General features: G+C 50.6%; 1 protein-coding gene across 1 annotated transcript; it reads right to left on the bottom strand.

Moving 5' to 3' along the window:
- Nucleotides 1-1,199: 1,199 nt before the first annotated feature.
- LOC129842426 (cilia- and flagella-associated protein 47-like) lies at nucleotides 1,200-6,465 on the bottom strand. The gene is made up of 6 exons (XM_055910987.1): nucleotides 6,452-6,465; nucleotides 6,194-6,420; nucleotides 5,505-5,682; nucleotides 4,507-4,668; nucleotides 4,233-4,401; nucleotides 1,200-3,570 (listed from the first exon to the last, which is right to left on the bottom strand). Exons 1-6 carry the CDS (start codon nucleotides 6,463-6,465, stop codon nucleotides 3,358-3,360), a joined length of 963 nt encoding a protein of 320 aa, XP_055766962.1. The 3' UTR covers nucleotides 1,200-3,357.
- Between the last annotated feature and the right edge of the window lie 9,315 nt (nucleotides 6,466-15,780).

Below are 15,780 nucleotides of genomic sequence, written 5' to 3'. Positions count from 1 at the left end.
TAACCCTACCCCTAACCTTAACCCCAAACCTAACTCCTAACCCTACCCCTAACCTTAACCCCAAACCCTAAACCTAACCTTAACCAAACCCTAAACCTAACCTTAACCCCAAACCCTAAACCTAACCTTAACCCCAAACCCTAAACCTAACTCCTACCCCAAACCCTAAACCTAACTCCTACCCCAAACCCTAAACCTAAATCCTACCCCAAACCCTAAACCTAACTCCTACCCCAAACCCTAAACCTAACTCCTACTCCAAACCCTAAACCTAAATCCTACCCCAAACCCTAAACCTAACTCCTACCCCAAACCCTAAACCTAACTCTTAAAGGAGATTCTGGTCCCGAAAAGATATGAAAACAAGTCAACACACTTATGAAACACAGCCAGGGATGTCTCTCAGTGAGGCAGAAAAGAGGTTTCTGAAGTCATCAGTGCATGGAGACAGAGAGACAGAAGAGAGGTCAACTGAGAAGGATGAGGTTTCTGAAGTCATCAGTGCATGGAGACAGAGAGACAGAAGAGAGGTCAACTGAGAAGGTTGACATCACTAAAGTAGAGCTGCTTGTGTCTCTGTCTCTCTCCCCTGTCATCTCTGTGTCTCTCTCTCTGTCTCTGTCTCTCTCCCGCTCCCTCCCCTGTCATCTCTGTGTCTCTCTCCCGCTCCCTCCCCTGTCATCTCTGTGTCTCTCTCTCTGTCTCTGTCTCTCTCCCGCTCCCTCCCCTGTCATCTCTGTGTCTCTCTCTCTGTCTCTCTCCCGCTCCCTCCCCTGTCATCTCTGTGTCTCTCTCTCTGTCTCTGTCTCTCTCCCGCTCCCTCCCGTGTCATTTCTGTGTCTCTCTCCCTGTCTCTGTCTCTCTCCCGCTCCCTCCCCTGTCATCTCTGTGTCTCTCTCCCTGTCTCTGTCGCTCTCCCGCTCCCTCCCCTGTCATCTCTGAGTCTCTCTCTCTGTCTCTGTCTCTCCCCCGCTCCCTCCCCTGTCATCTCTGTGTCTCTCTCTCTGTCTCTGTCACTCTCCCGCTCCCTCCCCTGTCATCTCTGAGTCTCTCTCTCTGTCTCTGTCTCTCCCCCGCTCCCTCCCCTGTCATCTCTGTGTCTCTCTCTCTGTCTCTGTCTCTCCCCCGCTCCCTCCCCTGTCATCTCTGTGTCTCTCTCTCTGTCTCTGTCTCTCCCCCGCTCCCTCCCCTGTCATCTCTGTGTGTCTCTCTCTGTCTCTGTCTCTCCCCCGCTCCCTCCCCTGTCATCTCTGTGTCTCTCTCTCTGTCTCTGTCTCTCTCCCGCTCCCTCCCCTGTCATTTACGGCAGGGGATACTCACTGCGAGGAGAGGGGCTTTGCAGCATTAATTACATTTCACATCAAAGAGCGAGACAGTTTCTTCGGTGGGAGCGTGTGCCCGGCCGTGATTGGCTAATCGCTCTCACAGGTGATATACACACTCGGAACTCTGCGCTCTGAGCTCCCTCTAACCTTGTTCAGCCTGCTGGTTTAGTGCAGGCTGAACTAGGTCAGTAACTGAATCCTGTCTAGCTGTCAGCTAGAGCCATACACTGGTACCATCCACTTTGCTCTTGTGATCTCAACAGCAGGCCCTTCTCTGCTCAGGTGGAGTTCAATACTACAAGATAACGGACAGAGACAGTCTCAGGTAGAGTTCAGTACCACGTGATAACGGACAGAGACAGTCCCAGGTAGAGTTCAGTACCACGTGATAACAGACAGAGACAGTCTCAGGTAGAGTTCAGTACCACGTGATAACAGACAGAGACAGTCTCAGGTAGAGTTCAGTACCACGTGATAACAGACAGAGACAGTCTCAGGTAGAGTTCAGTACCACGTGATAACGGACAGAGACAGTCCCAGGTAGAGTTCAGTACCACGTGATAACGGACAGAGACAGTCTCAGGTAGAGTTCAGTACCACGTGATAACGGACAGAGACAGTCCCAGGTAGAGTTCAGTACCACGTGATAACGGACAGAGACAGTCTCAGGTAGAGTTCAGTACCACGTGATAACGGACAGAGACAGTCTCAGGTAGAGTTCAGTACCACGTGATAACGGACAGAGACAGTCCCAGGTAGAGTTCAGTACCACGTGATAACGGACAGAGACAGTCTCAGGTAGAGTTCAGTACCACGTGATAACGGACAGAGACAGTCCCAGGTAGAGTTCAGTACCACGTGATAACAGACAGAGACAGTCCCAGGTAGAGTTCAGTACCACGTGATAACGGACAGAGACAGTCCCAGGTAGAGTTCAGTACCACGTGATAACAGACAGAGACAGTCTCAGGTAGAGTTCAGTACCACGTGATAACAGACAGAGACAGTCTCAGGTAGAGTTCAGTACCACGTGATAACGGACAGAGACAGTCTCAGGTCCAGAATCTCCAGATGTTCATCACTTTTGACTTTACAACAGACATATATAGTAGCCTACACTCAGCAATCATAAACAGTGTTTTGTGTTAATGCATAAGGGATGTCAATGTGACTCCATATTGTCTACTGCTGAAGTCTATTATTCAGAGAATGACTGTTTTCCTTCTAATCTCGATCCAGGATCAATCTGTTCCCTAATCCAAACCTACGCTCTGATATAATCAGGATCAGTCTGTTCCCTAATCCAAACCTACGCTCTGATATAATCAGGATCAATCTGTTCCCTAATCCAAACCTACGCTCTGATATAATCAGGATCAATCTGTTCCCTAATCCAAACCTACGCTCTGATATAATCAGGATCAATCTGTTCCCTAATCCAAACCCACGCTCTGATATAATCAGGATCAATCTGTTCCCTAATCCAAACCTACGCTCTGATATAATCAATACAAGTGAATATTAATGCTGCCTAAATAAATGAGATAATGTCGCTCTCTCTCTCTAAACCAGAGTTTGTTATTTCATCCGGTTAAGACTAAATGACAGGCTAAGAAATGAGAGGGGAGATAATCCGGTCTTGGAATTCAGGGTGAGAGAAAGACCCCTGGTTCACTGACCTGGATGACAAGAGGGATTTCACCCCACATGCATATGAACACACACCTCTCATTTGAGAACATTTCCAAAGTCATGTCAAGTGCAGAACAGAATGTCCATATGGTCAGAGGTTAACAGAAATCTAATGATGACAATGAGGTGAAGTACAGGCACTTTAATTATTCAAACCTCCTGCATGATCATTTCAATGACACAGGAATGGGGTGGGGGTGAGGTGTGTGTGTGTGTGTGTGTGTGTGTGTGTGTGTGTGTGTGTGTGTGTGTGTGTGTGTGTGTGTGTGTGTGTGTGTGTGTGTGTGTGTGTGTGTGTGTGTGTGTGTGTGTGTGTGTGTGTACTGTGAGAATGATCCCTCTATCTGTTCTGCGAGGCGGAGGCTCTGTGTTTGATGGGGGAGGAGTTAGCCATGGCTGGGAGATGAAGGTTCCGGGACACAAAGTTCCTCTGGCGGACATCAGTGGGAGGGAGTTCCCTGGAAGAGGTGTTCCCATTGGAGGAGGCAGAGCAGGGTGGGGTGTAAGCAGGCGTGATTCCTTTCACTTCGTACGTCCACTGCATGTCTGCTGTCTGGAGGAGAGACAAGCAGCTGTCAATCACTGAGGTGTGTGTGTCTGCTGTCTTGGGGAGGGACAAGCAGCTGTCAACCAGTGAGGTGTGTGTGTCTGCTGTCTTGGGGAGGGACAAGCAGCTGTCAACCAGTGAGGTGTGTGTGTCTGCTGTCTGGGGGAGGGACAAGCAGCTGTCAACCAGTGAGATGTGTGTGTGTCTGCTGCCTGGGGGAGGGACAAGCAGCTGTCAACCAGTGAGATGTGTGTGTCTGCTGCCTGGGGGAGGGACAAGCAGCTGTCAATCAGTGAGGTGTGTGCGTCTGCTGTTTGGGGGAGGGACAAGCAGCTGTCAATCAGTGAGGTGTGTGTCTGCTGTCTGGGGGAGGGACAAGCAGCTGTCAATCAGTGAGGTGTGTGTGTCTATATCTGTTGCCCTGATCCTTACACTACACTCTTAGAAAAAAGGGTTCCAAAAGGGTTCTTTGGCTTTCCCCATAAGAGAACCCTTTTTGGTTCCAGGTAGAACCCCTTTGGATTCTATGTGGAAAGAATCCAATTTCTACATGGAACCAAAAAGGGTTCTTCAAAGGGTTCTTCTATGGGAACAGTCGAAGAGCCCTTTTAGCTTCTAGATAGCACCTTTTGCTCCTACGAGTGTAGTGTGTTACTAGCCAGACATACCTGGACCAGCAGCGTAGCGTGGTGTCTCTTGCTGTACATGGAGGGGGTGAAGGAGACGGTGAGGAGGGTACCGGCTGACCCCACTGGGAGGAGCTCACCTGAGGAGGGACACACCTGGAATTCACTGCCCCCACCTGGCAGGAACCCTGCTGTGAACGGCTCTGGGTACCTGCCACATAGACATGCAGGAACACACACACACAAAGATAGGTTAAGGGTCAGAGAAACACACACACATAGACACCCCCCACCCCCCACACACATACAGCTTAACCTGGTCTGGCTGGTCAGTCTGAAGCCCACAGCAGAGGTCTTGTGTAGCCCTGCAGCGTTAATGGTGATGACATCATCAACCTGCGGCTCGGTGGAGATGAGGCTGATGGGAAACTTCCAGAGCCCACCTGTTAAACACTGAACCGCCAGCACAGCTGAACATCTAGGGAGAGGAGCGGAGGGGAGAAGGGTAGAAGAGGGGAGAAGGGTAGAAGGGTAGAAGAGGGTAGAAGGGTAGAGTAGGAGGGGTAGAAGAGGGTAGAAGGGTAGAGGAGGAGGGGAAGAAAGGGCAGGAGAGGAGAGGAGAGGAGGGGAGAAGAGAGGAGAGGAGAGGAGAAGAGGGGAGGGGAGAAGAGAGGGGAGAGGAGAGGATTGGAGAAGAGAGGAGAGGAGGGTAGAGGAGGGGAGAAGAGAGGAGAGGAGTGAAGAAGATAGGAGAGGAGGGTAGAGGAGGAGAGGGGGAGGGGAGAGGATAAGGGAGTGGAGGGGAGAGGAAGGTAGAGGGGGAGGGGAGAGGATAAGGAAGGGGAGAGGAAGATAGAGGGGGAGAGGGGGAGGGGGAGAGGGGGAGAGGGGGAGGGGAGAGGATAAGGGAGTGGAGGGGAGAGGAAGGTAGAGGGGGAGAGGTGGAGGGGAGAGGATATGAGAGTGGAGGGGAGTGGAAGGTAGAGGGGGAGAGGGGGAGGAAGGGGGGAGGGGGAGGGGAGAGGAACACAAATAGACACAGTCACTGAAGGGTAATTATTTATAACTAATGCACTTTATCAGATGTTAATCTGCTACCTGGATTTCTAGGTGCAAAGCTGAGAGACAGTGTGTGTGTGTGTGTGTGTGTGTGTGTGTGTGTGTGTGTGTGTGTGTGTGTGTGTGTGTGTGTGTGTGTGTGTGTGTGTGTGTGTGTGTGTGTGTGTGTGTGTGTGTGTGTGTGTGCGTGTGCGTGTGCGTGTGCGTGTGCGTGTGCGTGTGTTTGTGTGTGTGTGTCCATGTGATGTATGTTACCTGAGAGGTTTGTAAGGGGTGAAGATGAGGTTGACGGTGAGAGAGACGATGCCAGAGTGGAGGTCTCTGTGACAGTTCAGTAGAGACAGGGTTACACAGCCCTCCAGCTGTGACCGCTCAGCATCACTGTTATAACACACCTCACATAGGAAGTCTTCTAGAGCCAGTCTGAAGCCTGCTGCCAACACATGATGGACACAAACACACACAGACTCAGTACTGATACTCTGTGTATAAAGCCAAGTTATCATTGACTCAGTGCTGGTACTCTGTGGAGATTAGACACATCCTACAAGGAGCAGGATGAACTGTGTGTTGTCAGGAGATTAGACACATCCTACAAGGAGAAGGATGGTGTGTGTGTTGTCAGGAGATTAGACACATCCTACAAGGAGCAGGATGAACTGTGTGTTGTCAGGAGATTAGACACATCCTACAAGGAGAATGATTAACAAGTGGACTTCACTCAACCAGAGTTAGCATCTCATGCTAACGAACACTGTGAACATTGTCAGCTGACTAAGTTACCTTGGATATGCTCTGTTGAGACAGAAATGATGCATTACAATTAGCCCCATAATCACATCACACACTCTCAGGGTACAGGCCCACACACGACAACACACACAATGACGTACAACACACACTCACTTCAAACCTAACTTCCAGTGAAGTTGATGTGATCTCACCTGAGGTTCCTGAGGAGGGGGCGCTGCTGAGAGGTGTGTCTGTGTTGCTGACGGAGGAGCCAGGAACACATCCCGTCAACAGCACCTCCACTCTCTCCTCCACTCGACCGCGAGCCTCACATTCTATCACCGCTGGATGAGAGGGTTGAGGAGGGGCCTCGGGGATGCCATGGATGGGGTAGACCCAGCGGACCAAACGCACCCGGCCCTTCTCTACCTCCACACACCTGTACACAGAGAAACACCTGTTACACACACGCGCATGTGTACATACACACACACACACACACACACACACACACACACACTGTACTGACTTGTCCCTCTGGGCCGTGGTGAGTGATGAGTCCAGGCGGGGGAGATTGAAGAGGGGCTCTAGCTGAACCAGGAGCCAGGCCTGGTGCAGTTGCATGGAGTCAGGGGCAAACACCACAGGAATGTCCACACTGGCCCCCGCAGACACACGCACACCTGGAGCCAACATGGAGGACGGGAGGGACAAGCTTTACTAGTGTATCTAACATGTAGGCTGAAACTCAGGCTGACACAGTGGAGAACAGAGGAACTTTAAAGTAAAGCTTGACACAGAGATGTGTAAGAACTGACCTTGTGTCTGTTTGAGGGGGATGCAGAACACCTTCCTGTCACATATGAAGGACTGGCTTGATCTCTTCTGACCGGGCTCCTCGTCTGATAGGAGAATGAACAGCAACACTACGACATCATGTCCTGTCTCTACTAGGACTGTTTCCTGTGTGTCTGGGGTAGGACTATGTCTGTACTAGGACTGTTTCCTGTGTGTCTGGGGTAGGACTATGTCTGTACTAGGACTGTTTCCTGTGTGTCTGGGGTAGGACTATGTCTGTACTAGGACTGTTTCCTGTGTGTCTGGGGTAGGACTATGTCTGTACTAGGACTGTTTCCTGTGTGTCTGGGGTAGGACTATGTCTGTACTAGGACTGTTTCCTGTGTGTCTGGGGTAGGACTATGTCTGTACTAGGACTGTTTCCTGTGTGTCTGGGGTAGGACCATGTCTGTACTAGGACTGCCTCCTGTGTGTCTGGGGTAGGACTATGTCTGTACTAGGACTGTTTCCTTTGTGTCTGGGGTAGGACTATGTCTGTACTAGGACTGTTTCCTGTGTGTCTGGGGTAGGACCATGTCTGTACTAGGACTGTTTCCCGTGTGTCTGGGGTAGGACTATGTCTGTACTAGGACTGTTTCCTGTGTGTCTGGGGTAGGACTATGTCTGTACTAGGACTGTTTCCTGTGTATCTGGGGTAGGACTATGTCTCTACTAGGACTGTTTCCTGTGTGTCTGGGGTAGGACCATGTCTGTACTAGGACTGTTTCCTGTGTGTCTGGGGTAGGACTATGTCTGTACTAGGACTGTTTCCTGTGTGACTGGGGTAGGACCATGTCTGTACTAGGACTGTTTCCTGTGTGTCTGGGGTAGGACCATGTCTCTACTTAGGACTGTTTCCTGTGTGTCTGGGGTAGGACTATGTCTCTACTAGGACTGTTTCCTGTGTGTCTGGGGTAGGACTATGTCTCTACTAGGACTGTTTCCTGTGTGTCTGGGGTAGGACTATGTCTGTACTAGGACTGTTTCCTGTGTGTCTGGGGTAGGACTATGTCTGTACTAGGACTGTTTCCTGTGTGTCTGGGGTAGGACTATGTCTGTACTAGGACTGTTTCCTGTGTGTCTGGGGTAGGACCATGTCTGTACTAGGACTGTTTCCTGTGTGTCTGGGGTAGGACTATGTCTGTACTAGGACTGTTTCCTGTGTGTCTGGGGTAGGACTATGTCTGTACTAGGACTGTTTCCTGTGTGACTGGGGTTGGCCTATGTCTCTACTAGGACTGTTTGACCTGTGTGTCTGGGGTAGGACTATGTCTGTACATGTATACTGTATGTGTGTGTGTGTGTCCAGGGTGTGTCCAGTGTGTGTCCAGTGTGTATGTCCAGGGTGTGTCCTGTGTGTGTGTCCAGTGTTTGTCCAGTGTGTTTGACCTGTGAGTCTGAGGTGCAGTAGGGCTGGGTGTTCAGTAGGGTTCCTGAAGGGGAGGATGATGGAGGAGTGAGATCCCACAGGGGAGGCTACAGACAGAGGCTCCATCCTCCCAGGGGTCAGGCCTTCACCACACAGCTGGAAGCTCCAGTGCTTCAACTGGGAGGACAACAACAACTAAATCACTGTCAGCTGACAGATGGAGGAATAACATTTTGGTTACCTAGTCACGTGTGGAAACAGCAGAGAATTCAGAACCATGGACAGTGGAAAAATGTAATTGATTTTGATGAATCTTTGCAATCATCAACAATCATTGTTTACACCATTGTACTGTGAGTCCGTCCAACTGCTGGTATCAGACAGTCCTTATTCACTTCCTACCTCTTCCCCTTACCCTCCAACCCTTCCTACTTTTTTTTTCTTTTTTTATATTTCACCTTTATTTAACCAGGTAGGCTAGTTGAGAACAAGTTCTCATTTGCAACTGCGACCTGGCCAAGATAAAGCATAGCAGTGTGAACAGACAACAACACATGGAGTAAACAATAAACAAGTCAATAACATGGTAGAAAAAAAGAGAATCTATATACAATGTGTGCAAAAGGCATGAGGAGGTAGGCAATAAATCGAATAATTACAATTTAGCAGATTAACACTGGAGTGATAAATCATCAGATGATCATGTGCAAGTAGAGATACTGGTGTGCAAAAGAGCAGAAAAGTAAATAAATAAAATCAGTATGGGGGGTGAGGTCGGTAAATTGGGTGGGCTATATACCTATATACCTCTTCCCCTTACCCTCCAACCCTTCCTACCTCTCCCCCTTACCCTCCAACCCTTCCTACCTCTCCCCCTTACCCTCCAACCCTTCCTACCTCTTCCCCTTACCCTCCAACCCTTCCTACCTCTCCCCCTTACCCTCCAACCCTTCCTACCTCTTCCCCTCTCCCTCCAACCCTTCCTACCTCTTCCCCTCTCCCTCCAACCCTTCCTACCTCTTCCCCTCTCCCTCCAACCCCCCTCCAACCCTACCTACCTCTCCCTCCAACCCTTCCCCTCTCCCTCCAACCCTTCCCCTCTCCCTCCAACCCTTCCCCTCTCCCTCCAACCCTTCCCCTCTCCCTCCAACCCTTCCCCTCTCCCTCCAACCCTTCCCCTCTCCCTCCAACCCTTCCTACCTCTTCCCCTCTCCCTCCAACCCTTCCCCTCCAACCCTTCCTACCTCTTCCCCTCTCCCTCCAACCCTTCCCCTCACCCTCCAACCCTTCCCCTTACCCTCCAACCCTTCAAAGTTTTCAGATCTCTAAGTTGGCAGCAATATGGTGTAAACTTTCCACTACACTGTTTATACCTATCCAGACGCTACAGATCCACTACTACACTGTTTATACCTATCCAGACCCTTCAGATACACCACTACTGTAACGGCTGTCAATGTCGTTCTCCTCCTCAGACGAGGAGGAGCATGGATCGGACCAAGATGCGGAGTAGGAGGTATTCATGATTTTAATGGCAAACCAACAAACACTACAAATTAACAAAAAAACAAACGTGACTAACCTTCAACAGTCCTGTGTGGCCCAAACGCTAACACAGGAAACAAACACCCACAAAACACCAGTGAAACCCTGGCTGCCTTAGTATGACTCTCAATTAGAGACAAATGATAGACACCTGTCTCTAATTGAGAATCATACCAGGCCGAACACAAAACCCCACATAGAAATAGAAAACATAGACTGCCCACCCAACACTCACGCCCTGACCAATAAAGACATATAAAACAAGAGAAAACAGGTCAGGAACGTGACATAACCCCCCCCTTAAGGTGCGAACTCCGGGCGCACCAGCACAAAGTCTAGGGGAGGGTCTGGGTGGGCATCTGACCACGGTGGTGGCTCAGGCTCTGGGCGAGGTCCCCACCCCACCATAGTCACTCCCCGCTTCCGTATCCCCCTCCCAATGACCACCCTCCAACTCAACCCACCTAAATGAAGGGGCAGCATCGGGATAAGGGCCAGCACCGGGATAAGGGGCAGCAGCTCCGGGATAAGGGGCAGCAGCTTCGGGATAAGGGGCAGCAGCTCCGGGATAAGGGGCAGCAGCTCCGGGATAAGGGGCAGCTGCTCCGGGATAAGGGGCAGCTGCTCCGGGATAAGGGGCAGCTGCTCCGGGATAAGGGGCAGCTGCTCCGGGATAAGGGGCAGCTGCTCCGGACTGAGTGGCAGCTCCGGACTGAGTGGCAGCTCATGACTGTAGGGCAGCTCATGACTGGAGGGCAGCTCATGACTGGAGGGCAGCTCATGACTGGAGGGCAGCTCATGACTGGAGGGCAGCTCATGACTGGAGGGCAGCTCATGACTGGCGGGCAGCTCATGACTGGCGGGCGTCTCTGGCAGCTCCTGACTGGCGGGCGTCTCTGGCAGCTCCTGACTGGCGGGCGTCTCTGGCAGCTCCTGACTGGCGGGCGTCTCTGGCAGCTCCTGACTGGCGGGCGTCTCTGGCAGCTCCTGACTGGCGGGCGTCTCTGGCAGCTCCTGACTGGCTGGCGTCTCTGGCAGCTCCTGACTGACGGACAGCTCTAGCGGCTCCTGACTGACGGGCGGCTCTAATGGCTCGGGACAGACGGGCGGCTCTAATGGCTCGTGGCAGACGGATGACTCAGACGGCGCTGGGCAGACGGATGGCTCAGACGGCGCTGGGCAGACGGATGGCTCAGACGGCGCTGGGCAGACGGATGGCTCAGACGGCGCTGGGCAGACGGATGGCTCAGACGGCGCTGGGCAGACGGATGGCTCAGACGGCGCTGGGCAGACGGATGGCTCAGACGGCGCTGGGCAGACGGATGGCTCAGACGGCGCTGGGCAGACGGATGGCTCAGACGGCGCTGGGCAGACGGATGGCTCAGACGGCGCTGGGAAGGCAGACAGTTCGGGCAGCGCTGAGCAGGCAAGCAGCGCAGGCGGCGTTGGGCAGACGGCCGACTCTGACCTGCTGAGGCGCACAGTAGGCCTGGTGCGTGGTGCCGGAACTGGAGGCACTGGGCTGGAGACATGCACCACAGGGAGAGTGCGTGGAGGAGGAACAGGGCTCTGGAAACGCACTGGAAGCCTGGTGCGTGGAGTAGGCACTGGTGGTACTGAGCTGGGGTGGGAAGGTGGCGCCGGATATACCGGACCGTGAAGGAGGACACGTGCTCTTGAGCACCGAGCCTCCCCAACCCTACCAGGTTGAATGGTCCCCGTAGCCCTGCCAGTGCGGCGAGGTGGAATAGCCCGCACTGGGCTATGCAGGCGAACCGGGGACACCACCTGTAAGGCTGGTGCCATGTACGCCGGCCCGAGGAGACGTACTGGAGGCCAGATACGTTGGGCCGGCTTCATGACATCCGGCTCGATGCCCAACCTAGCCCTCCCAGTGCGGCAAGGTGGAATAGCCCGCACTGGGCTAAGCACGCGTACTGGGGACACCGTGCGCTTTACCGCATAACACGGTGTCTGACCAGTACGACGCCCTCTCACTCCACGGTAAGCCCGGGGAGTTGGCTCAGGTAACCAACCCGGCTTCGCCACACTCCCCTTTAGCCCCCCCCAAGAAATTTTTGGGTGAGCCTCTCGGGCTTCCAGCCTCTCTTACGTGCTGCCTCCTCATACCAGCGCTCCTGGGCTGTGGCTGCCTCCTTCTCCTCCCGAGAGCGGCGATTCTCTCCCACCTTAGCCCAGGGTCCTTCTCCGTTGAATATTTGCTCCCATGTCCATTCCTCTTCTCTCCATTGCTTTTGTTCTTGCCGTCCTTCTCCAATCCGCTTGGTCCTGGTTTGGTGGGTGTTTCTGTAACGGCTGTCAATGTCGTTCTCCTCCTCAGACGAGGAGGAGCATGGATCGGACCAAGATGCGGAGTAGGAGGTATTCATGATTTTAATGGCAAACCAACAAACACTACAAATTAACAAAACAACAAACGTGACTAACCTGCAACAGTCCTGTGTGGCCCAAACGCTAACACAGGAAACAAACACCCACAAAACACCAGTGAAACCCTGGCTGCCTTAGTATGACTCTCAATTAGAGACAAACGATAGACACCTGTCTCTAATTGAGAATCATACCAGGCCGAACACAAAACCCCACATAGAAATAGAAAACATAGACTGCCCACCCAACACTCACGCCCTGACCAATAAAGACATATAAAACAAGAGAAAACAGGTCAGGAACGTGACAACTACACTGTTTATACCTATCCAGACCCTTCAGATCCACCACTACACTGTTTATACCTATCCAGACCCTACAGATCCACCACTACACTGTTTATACCTATCCAGACCCTTCAGATCCACTACTACACTGTTTATACCTATCCAGACCCTTCAGATCCACTACTACACTGTTTATACCTATCCAGACCCTTCAGATCCACCACTACACTGTTTATACCTATCCAGACCCTTCAGATCCACCACTACTACACTGTTTATACCTATCCAGACCCACCACTACACTGTTTATACCTATCCAGACCCTTCAGATCCACCACTACACTGTTTATACCTATCCAGACCCTTCAGATCCACCACTATACTGTTTATACCTATCCAGACCCTTCAGATCCACTACTACACTGTTTATACCTATCCAGACCCTTCAGATACACCACTACACTGTTTATACCTATCCAGACCCTTCAGATCCACCACTACACTGTTTATACCTATCCAGACCCTTCAGATCCACCACTACACTGTTTATACCTATCCAGACCCTTCAGATCCACCACTAAACTGTTTATACCTATCCAGACCCCACCACTACACTGTTTATACCTATCCAGACCCTTCAGATCCACCACTACACTGTTTATACCTATCCAGACCCTACAGATCCACCACTACACTGTTTATACCTATCCAGACCCTACAGATCCACCACTACACTGTTTATAGGGTTAGACAGGTGATTTAGGGTTAGACAGGTGGTTTAGAGTTAGACAGGTGGTTTAGGGTTAGACAGGTGGTTTAGGGTTAGACAGGTGGTTTAGGGTTAGACAGGTGGTTTAGGGTTAGACAGGTGGTTTAGGGTTAGACAGGTGGTTTAGGGTTAGACAGGTGGTTTAGGGTTAGACAGGTGGTTTAAGGTTAGACAGGTGGTTTAAGGTTAGACAGGTGGTTTAGGGTTAGACAGGTGGTTTAGGGTTAGACAGGTGGTTTAGGTTTAAACAGGTTGGTTTACCTGAGAACAGGTGAAGGAGATCGTGGCTGTGTGGTTTCCAGCTCCGATGGTTGATGGGCTGAAACGGACAGGAACCTGGGTGGACGAGTGTGGTGCTATGATGAGCTGGAAAGATAGACAGGTAGACATAGACAGGTGGACATAAACAGGTAGACATAGACAGGTAGACATAGACAGGTGGACATAGACAGGTGGACATAGACAGGTGGACATAGACAGGTGGACATAAACAGGTAGACATAGACAGGTAGACATAGACAGGTAGACATAGACAGGTAGACATAGACAGGTAGACATAGACAGGTAGACATAGACAGGTGGACATAGACAGGTGGACATAGACAGGTAGACATAGACAGGTAGACATAGACAGGTAGACATAGACAGGTGGACATAGACAGGTAGACATAAACAGGTAGACATAGACAGGTAGACATAGACAGGTAGACATAGACAGGTAGACATAGACAGGTGGACATAGACAGGTAGACATAGACAGGTAGACATAGACAGGTGGACATAGACAGGTAGACATAGACAGGTAGACATAGACAGGTAGACATAGACAGGTGGACATAGACAGGTAGACATAGACAGGTAGACATAGACAGGTAGACATAGACAGGTGGACATAGACAGGTAGACATAGACAGGTAGACAGACAGGTAGACATAGACAGGTGGACATAGACAGGTGGACATAGACAGTAGACATTGATAGGTGGACATAGACAGGTAGACATAGACAGGTAGACATAGACAGGTAGACATAGGCAGGTGGACATAGACAGGTGGACATAGACAGGTAGACATAGACAGGTAGACATAGACAGGTGGACAGACAGGTAGACATAGACAGGTGGACATAGACAGGTGGACATAGACAGGTGGACATAGACAGGTAGACATAGACAGGTAGACATAGACAGGTGGACATAGACAGGTAGACATAGACAGGTAGACATAGACAGGTGGACATAGACAGTAGACATAGACAGGTAGACATAGACAGGTGGACATAGACAGGTAGACATAGACAGGTAGACATAGACAGTAGACATAGATAGGTAGACATAGACAGGTGGACATAGACAGGTAGACATAGACAGGTGGACATAGACAGGTAGACATAGACAGGTGGACATAGACAGGTGGACATAGACAGGTAGACATAGACAGGTGGACATAGACAGTAGACATAGATAGGTAGACATAGACAGGTAGACATAGACAGGTAGACATAGACAGGTGGACATAGACAGGTAGACATAGACAGGTGGACATAGACAGGTGGACATAGACAGGTAGACATAGACAGGTGGACATAGACAGGTAGACATAGACAGGTAGACATAGACAGGTAGACATAGACAGGTAGACAGGTGGACATAGACAGGTGGACATAGACAGGTGGACATAGACAGGTAGACATAGACAGGTAGACATAGACAGGTGGACATAGACAGGTAGACATAGACAGGTGGACATAGACAGGTAGACATAGACAGGTGGACATAGACAGGTGGACATAGACAGGTAGACATGGACAGGTAGACATAGACAGGTAGACATAGACAGGTGGACATAGACAGGTGGACATAGACAGGTAGACATAGACAGGTAGACATAGACAGGTGGACATAGACAGGTAGACATAGACAGGTAGACATAGACAGGTAGACATAGACAGGTAGACATAGACAGGTAGACATAGACAGGTAGACATAGACAGGTAGACATAGACAGGTGGACATAGACAGGTGGACATAGACAGGTGGACATAAACAGGTAGACATAGACAGGTAGACATAGATAGGTAGACATAGACAGGTGGACATAGACAGGTAGACATAGACAGGTAGACATAGACAGGTAGACATAGACAGGTAGACATAGACAGGTGGACATAGACAGGTAGACATAGACAGGTAGACATAGACAGGTAGACATAGACAGGTGGACATAGACAGGTAGACATAGACAGGTAGACATAGACAGGTAGACATAGACAGGTAGACATAGACAGGTAGACATAGACAGGTAGACATAGACAGGTAGACATAGACAGGTAGACATAGACAGGTAGACATAGATAGGTAGACATAGACAGGTAGACATAGACAGGTAGACATAGACAGGTAGACATAGACAGGTAGACATAGACAGGAACAAACATACAGTTTAGACGGCAAATAAACAAGTCCATATTTTATAGTGTATGTTCTACTCTAATTACAACTGGTCTCATCACTGGCACTATACATCCTTTACATACAGTGGAGTGGACCTGAACAACTATTGAACGTTGGTTGCTAATAATAGGAAGACACTATTCAGGAAG

Source organism: Salvelinus fontinalis, unplaced genomic scaffold, assembly GCF_029448725.1.
Source record: "Salvelinus fontinalis isolate EN_2023a unplaced genomic scaffold, ASM2944872v1 scaffold_0040, whole genome shotgun sequence".
Classification (NCBI taxonomy): Eukaryota; Metazoa; Chordata; class Actinopteri; order Salmoniformes; family Salmonidae; genus Salvelinus; species Salvelinus fontinalis.
Note: the sequence above shows the minus strand (reverse complement) of the source record. Positions and strands in the feature narration are given on the sequence as shown.

Coding starts and splice junctions, on each gene's coding strand:
- LOC129842426 (XM_055910987.1), bottom strand. Junction 5,683..6,193: donor CCCCTCCTCAGGAACCTCAG/GTGAGATCACAT, acceptor ATGTGTTGGCAG/CAGGCTTCAGACTGGCTCTA. Junction 3,571..4,232: donor ACGCTACGCTGCTGGTCCAG/GTATGTCTGGCT, acceptor TCTCTCCTCCAG/ACAGCAGACATGCAGTGGAC.